General features: G+C 38.3%; 1 protein-coding gene across 3 annotated transcripts in view; it reads right to left on the bottom strand.

The window, feature by feature from the left end:
- Nucleotides 1–2,139: 2,139 nt before the first annotated feature.
- The window catches only part of DCUN1D1 (defective in cullin neddylation 1 domain containing 1), a 73,854-nt gene continuing 68,101 nt past the window's right edge, over nt 2,140–7,892 (bottom strand). For all 3 annotated transcript variants that reach the window (XM_029615795.1, XM_029615793.1, XM_029615794.1), the window contains exon 7: nt 2,140–6,980. In XM_029615795.1, coding sequence (XP_029471655.1) covers nt 6,901–6,980 — 80 coding nt within the window. In that variant the 3' untranslated portion in view covers nt 2,140–6,900. The remainder of the gene's footprint in view (nt 6,981–7,892) is intronic.

Raw genomic sequence — 7,892 nt, 5'->3', positions numbered from 1 at the left:
TGGTGACTTGGCGATTGTGCTATGCGCTACCATGCAGAGTCCCTGGGCAAATTCCCTGATCAGGTCTTCCACTGTCTTAGTTGGCTGGGGCATGGATACCTATAAGGGCAACATTTCATGGCTACTGTTAGAACCCATGAGACAGGATTTTGGAGGGAGCCTTAGTGCAGTGATTCCCAAACCTGTCCTGGAAGACCCCCAGCCTGAAAACCTGTCTGGCTGGGGATCCTAAAGGACAGGTTTGGGAATAACTGACATTTTGCTGCAATGAACAGAGTAAGAACGAGGAAGAGCGGGAGGACCTATAAAAATAGGGCAGGGGTGGCCAACTCCCATACTCGAGAACCACAACCAGGCCAGGTTTTCAGGATATCCACAATGAACATGCACGAGATAGATTTGTACACAATGGAGGCAGTGCATTCAAATCTATCTCAATCCTGTCAAACGTGGCTATACTGAAAGCCTGGCCTGTTAGTTGCTGCTGAGGACCAGCATTGGTCACCCCTGAAATAGGGTAAAAAATCCATTCCAGCTGAGCTCAAAGAGAAAGGAGGAACTACCAGACAAAAAAAGCCAAAACCAGCTATGGAAGAAGCCTCTTTAGATCCAATACACTAACAGTATTCATTCCCATCCCTCAAGGCCAACAAGTCAGGTTTTCAGATTATCCTAAATGAATATACAGGAGATAGATTTGCATACAATAGAGGCAAGTGCATGCAAATCTCTTCTCATACATATTTGTTAGGGATATTCTGAAAACCTGACCTGTTAGCAACCCTCAAGTGCTGGGAGTGAATACCACTGCAATACACTATTCCAGGACCTTGTCACCCAGCCTGTAAAAATGTATTTTCTTGTAAATGTATTCTCAATTTCAACTGCTGCCCTTTGATCCTTCTACTTCTAGCTTTTTGAATAGTCTGTCCTATAAATATATACATTCTTAAATCCTTCTACTGTGTTGCCACCCTTAACCTCCATGTTCCTCAATGAATATATATGTCCAAGTTTTCTAGTCTTCTGGTAGAAGCATTGCTCCTTGCCCCTTAATGTTTGATGCTTTTCATTGAAATCTCAGGCATATTCTTCCAGTACAGGAAGGTAGGTGGGGGGAGGGGGGTGTATTTTTTTTTTAGCTTATTTCCAAGTAGTGACCATACTAGATCTGACCTAGCCACGATCTCCCTGCTAGTCTGAAACTGGTAAATCAATCTGCAACCAGTTCTCCTCATTTACAATTTGCAAAAGATTAGAAGCAAATTAGAATGATCGTCATTAATGCATTACAGACGTAGTGACATCGGAGAGTGGATATTCAGACCTCACATGATGGTTCTCAAACGTAAACAACAATGATGGGAGGTAACAGTTTCAAACCAAAGTCTTGTAATTTAAATTGCTCAGCGTGAATGATAAGAGATTCCAGAAATAAGTTCAGAATGCCATCTTTATTCATACTATATATGCTGATATCATCACTGTATTAATCTCACAAATTTAAACATTATAGTCCCCAGACACGGCCATGACTCCTAGGAAACCGGTTCAGGTGTCTCAGTCCCTCCCGAAGAAGGGTGAAACATGGCCGTGTCGGGGGACTTTGTGAGATTAATACAGTGATGATATCATCGGCATATACAGTATGAATAAAGATGGCATTCTGAGCTTATTTCTGGAATCTCTTATCATTCACGCTGAGCAATTTAAATTACAAGACTTTGCTTTGAAACTATTACCTTACCCTCACTGTGATTTACATTAATGTATTACAACAAGGATTTACTAATATTGGCTTTTATTCAAACCCCATTTTACTTATGACTTAGTTTAAGCAGTTGTTTAATTATAATCACATCATTCTGATATCTGTATAAGTAGCCAAAGAAAGCAAATAATTGTGTTATGAAAGGTAACTGACAACTATGCACAGAAAGAATTGTTGATTCTTCATGTACAGATATCTACAATCTAAACATTGCTTAAGTTTGCACAGTTTTGCATTGGGGGCATATATCTTATTCAAGATATTTTGTTTCTATTACTGGACGTAATACATATGTGTATGTGTGTAAGTATATTATATATATACACACACACATACTCACTAAAGCAAAGATGCACGGGAAGGCTTGGTCATGGGAATTTAACTAAAACTTTATTGCCTCTTTTGATAATATGATAGGGATTTGTAAGAAATTACAATTGAACTTACATACGCAAGTGATTGATATCTTATACCAATCATAATCGTAATCCTAAGCAATTTAAATCTGGGCACTCCTAATTTTATACATTTTACCAGTATATAAAAAAACAAAACAAAAAAAAAACAGATCAAACAATTTTTAAATCCATTTCCTTGATATTTGGCAAAAAAACCCAAAACAAAACAAAAAAAGTCTTCACTGCTGCACTTTTTCTGTACAGCTAGAAACCAAAGACCCAGGGACAGGGGAATATCAGGAGTTCTGCTTTTAGGAACTTAAATGGTCTTTGTACGCAACTTTGAACATAAATAACAGCAATACATGGCCATACAGCTGAGCATGCTTCAATGCAAAATATTCTCTGTAAGCGGGAATTCATCCATGTAATAATGCACACCATGTTGGGTTATTCTTAGGTTTTCTACTTTTTGTAACTTGTACAGTTTTTATTTTGAAATTGCCATCATAAGCATCCTTAACATTTCTGCTACACAAGCTTCATGTAACATTTGTAGAATTACACAGTAATTATAACTTGTAGTACCAAGCTGATGGCAACAATATAGTCGTTAAAATGTCATTATCCCACTAGCCAATCTCAGACATTCAAGGATAACTCTGTAATGAAATAAAAAGCAGACCCAGCCTTTTTTCTTTTTTAAATTGACACGGTGTAGTTGAAATAGTTAATCCCAAATAATGAAGACAGCACTAAAAACCCAGAAACCTTTAAGAACAGAAAAAAAAAACCCAGCACACATGTATACCTTCAGAAGACTTCTCTTAATTCAAGTCATGGTCATATTTACAAGGAAAAAAAAAATCAAGGAAATACTGAAAGCAGCAAAATTCTTTTTCTTGGCATAGCCAATTCCAGTAGCTTGAGTGGAAATTGTCTATTTTTTTCCATCTTTCTTTCTTTAATGGTGGATTTCTGAAGGACAAAAGGCATAGCTCTACCATAATTAATCCACAATGCTAGGAGGAAAGAGCACGTAGGTACAACTTGTTCAGCAGTTCAGTATTTTGTTTTAAAGTGTTTTTATCATCTTTGTAGTACCTCTATAGAAAGTTACTGCTAGTTTTAACGAAGTGCCAGTATTTCACAGAAAATAAATCTTTGGGCAGCAGAGAGAACAGAGTCTGCTCACAATTTGGCAATTCCCTGTAACTTCTTTGAAAAAATGCTTTAAAATACGATTTGTGCCTGTTAGCACCCAGCTGGCTCCTACTGCTTCCCTTCTCAAACCAAAGATTCATTTTATTTAAGAAAGCAGAGTTCTAGAAACTGCAACCTGTGATACAGTCACATGTAGATTACCATTCAGGCTGATTCAAGCCAGCTCCTTCTGGGCTAGGTAGTGTTGAAATATTGCACAGTGTACCCTTTTGGGAAAAGAACTTGAAAATTAAACATCTCTCTCGACTTCAGAGGCCAGCAAAAATCTGGAATTCTTCTGTCACACGCTAGCAGCTGAATTAGAGAGGAAATCACTTTTCATTTAATGGCTAATTTCTCAACAGAAGGGTTCTAGTGCTAGCTTTGAATGCTACACATGACAGCAGGACATTCCTGTATCAAAGCTTTCAGACTGGGTTGTTAAAGAGCTACTTAAAAAAAACAAAACTCTACAAATGTCTTATGAATATTGGTGAATTTAAAACAAGTAGTACCATGTTTCATTGGGAATTAGTCCTAACAAAATGAGAAATGTACACAATACATAAAATAGAAACCCAAATTGCTACAGGTTATACTCAAAGTATGAGACATCAGTAATTCTCCTAGCCCACATACTAATACCTTATCCATGTGACTTCTTGGCATTCACATGTTCAAGGATGTTTAGCACGGTTAATTTTCTATAGGAGCTTCTAGGAGATCTGTACCTGGAGAAGGAGGTTGCATTTAAACCATGGGAGCCCAGATCAGGTCTCTGTGATATAGTAGCATTCTCATAGGGGTACTCAATTCTCATAGGGGTACTCAATTTGTGTGTACACAAAAAGGATGCCCTTCTAAATTAAACTTTTTCAGGAATTTTGAGACTTAATAAACCACCAAAATTTTGATTTAAAAAAAAAAAAAAAAAAATGGAGGATAGTGATGTCCCTTTAAAGGAGAATTTTGGAAGACAACAGCAACATTATCTGTGCAATCAGGCAAATATATTCTGGGGTTATTTTCAATATTATATGTAACACAAATATATAATCCAACTCACATGGAGACAGCCATTTGGCTTACTACTGCTGTCATTACTGCTAGGATCCTGAAAATGGAAAGTTTCCATCCATACTACACATAATTACAATCTGACGCAAGGGCGAGCAATCTTTAATACAATTCTATTGTCCATGTACTATGCCAGCTTTTAAAAGTAGGCAATCCCACCCTGGTTGAAAACCTTCGTGAAGCACTGGCTGCAGTCACTAACCCTGAAGAATTGGTCTCTCTTCCCTATGTTCTAAATAACATCCCACACATTACACAGACCGATCAGACAGCTTTTGAGATACCGCTCTCAAGAAGCCAGAATTTGAAAATATCAAATCTGCATTTTAACGACTTTGATAACTCCTATGCCACTTTGTGGAATACTGCACCGCAGAGCACCAGATAGACAGAGAAGGTTTGGAGAAAAATAATCCATCTATTAATGAGCACAATATTTTGATCAGACGGCATTTAAAATGCATCCTACTTAATAGTAATTCGTTTCAGAGCGCACCTTTGAATACTCACTTCAGTATAAAGCCACTGAAAACAGCATTTTGCTTTTATCCTACTGGGCATGTCCTCCATATCCAGCTCACAGAAAGCAACTTGGATAAAGATGAAACATTAAACCCTGATGCATCACTCATTACATTATGAATGAGCTGTCTCTTGCCAGCTCAGTTGGACTGTACAAGTATTACATATAATCTTGACACTAGAAGCATTTTTTTTGTTTCATTGCATAACTATGTTGCTATTGCCTTCTACAATGCACAGGAGTTGCAAGCAGTTCTTTCTGACGGGATGCTCTGAAGCACAATCCTATGGTGGATCTTTGCATCAGATACAGTGCAGCTGAATTATTTGAGAAAGATAAAGAGGCCAGTGGGGTTCTTTGTATCTAATCTGTGTTTGCAGTATGAAAAACCTGCACTTCTGAAATCCGTATTTGGCAACTACAGTCATTTGTAGCTAAATCAAAGCTCCATTAAGTGGCAATCACTGAAATGTCTGCTTTGTACATAATGGCAGTACCTACATATTGTACAGATGTAATTTTCATGGTCTATCATAACCATTTCAAAATTAAACTCTGAGGAAACATCCCACCTGCTTATAAATCAGGGTTATTTCTTTATTACTCCAAAGAACTATAAACTTCATACCTGCATTGAGAATATTAATTGTGCATCAATATATTACATCAAGTTAATTCAAACTACTTCTCAAGTCTTAGACGGCATGGGCAAGAGTAAGCCCTGTGGCTCAGTGGTACAGTTGCACATAGACACGCAGCGGGCCTGGATCCTGCTCCCCAGGCTGACTGCGGAGACAGTATTCACAGCCCCTGGGTGCGAGGAGGAAATCTCTGAAATGGCTCAATGATGACAACCAAGAGACCAGACTCAGGGTCCACATTAACTGCCTTCCAGGGGGAGCTGCAGTTTGAGGCCCCTGGCTGAGGACCGTCACTGTGATGACTGGGCTGTGTTGGGAGGGGTTAAAACAAGAGGGAGAACCCTGGGTAGTTGAACGAAGGCTCATGGTGCAATAACCCAAAAGAGGGCATTTCCAGTAGCGCTGAATGCTCAAAGGAGGAGGAGGAAGAAACTGATAGCAAACAACTCCCCCCCCCCCTCCCAAATAAAGATTCTAAAGACTGAAGGTAAAATTAAATTATGAAGGCAGATATATATAAATTTAAAAATTCTTGCTCTCTACACAGTGCACTAATAAATCCAAATTTTGTTGCATATCTTCTTATATGCAAATAGCTTTTTTCAAAAAGCTCACTTCAGACCGAAACAAATCTATGTGGGATTATACATGTATATATAAATGCACAAACCCATTTCAAGAAGCCCCGAGATATTCTAGTATCAATGGCATTTTCTGTAACTTGTTTCTGCAGTTGTTTTAATCAGGTACTCAAAACACATGTGGACAATACCGGTATAATTTACCAAAAATAATATTTTTTTAAAAAAGGTATCAGAACTCGAACAAATATCACTCTTTTAGGTTGTGCTACTAGCATAGTCTCTGAAACTAACCAAAAGTGTATGTTTAAGGAGTTTAAAAAGGTCTTGACACTCATATGTGCTAACTGAATGCTGAACAATTGCCGACGGATGAAGACAGCACTGAGCCTTGTGTGAAAAAGAAAACCTTCAAAGTAATCGTCACAAAGAGTCCTAAAACCTCAGGGCAGAGTAAAACTAGGACGATCCTCAGACATTAAGGTAAAATCCAGAATGCTGGAACAAAATTGGCAAACAGCAGCCCAAACCACCATTAGAAGAGGGGCAATCTGATATGGTCTAGGACGGATCCTTAAAAGGTCTGCCTCAATGCTCATTGTGAGGATTGATCTTCGGTTCAGTCCTGTCAGTAGATCTTGACTCTGCAATTCTCTGTAGTATTTATTTGTAAAGGCTATGTACATTCTAGAAGGTTCTTTCAGTGCTACACCGTCGTACTTTTTGTCCCTGCAATTTGAGGGCGTGCAAATTCCACAAAGTCATCAATAAGAACCGGCCATGCTCCTAAAAAGAAAAAAAAAAAACAAACCCACAGGAAATAAGGATAATTAGTTCTCATTTCTTTAGTGCTACTAGATATAATACGATGATTCTAGCATAACCAAACAATTCCTTACTATGAACAGCTAATTTTCTGGGATGAAATACAGATAAGTGTTACAGGTTTGCGATACCCTTTAGAAGACCGACATAATTAAATTATTCATTAAATGATGATGTATGTGAGCTTCTGAGACCGTAGGGGTCCTTTCCTCTGATGGCTGTGGCCTCAAAACCTCAGTCCCATCATCTTCTTTGCATAATTTTGTGTGCTGCTCCAATAAAAGGTATCACAATCAACCAAGAATCCTGTGGCTTCAGAACTGATACAGCTCCAGGAACTCTGCATTACAGAAAAGAGCTGCCAAAGGGTTTAATAAAAACACATTTGCTAACTGCATATGTACAGTGTAATTAACCCAGGGCATGCCAGACTATAAATAGCTAAGAGGCATGTGCTCTTACTGTTAGAATGCACCACTGTGCTGCCAGATTTCCAACAGAGCTCAAGATGTGTGAATGCTCAGACGCCTATTCTTGAATCCACAGTACATTACTTGATTAATTTCTAAATATATCCATATTTATGCATAGGCTCACACTTACAAACAACAAAATATGATTATGTTCACATCTATTCTCTACCATTTGAGTCTGGCAGATATTTAACTTGGAATTTCATTATATGACTCACATTTATCCATTTAAATGAAAGAAAGATAGCAGCCTTATCCTTTTACACCAAAGATGTGTCTCTAGGGGGTAAATGCCCAGGAGGGAAGAGAGAGAGATCGGCCCTGGTTATTGCCGATTCAGTCATTAGGAGTACAGACAGATGGATGGATGATGGCCATGAGGATTGCTGCCCGTCCAATG

This window comes from Rhinatrema bivittatum, chromosome 9 (assembly GCF_901001135.1).
Source record: "Rhinatrema bivittatum chromosome 9, aRhiBiv1.1, whole genome shotgun sequence".
NCBI lineage: Eukaryota > Metazoa > Chordata > Amphibia > Gymnophiona > Rhinatrematidae > Rhinatrema > Rhinatrema bivittatum.
This window is presented reverse-complemented; position numbering and strand designations above follow the sequence as displayed.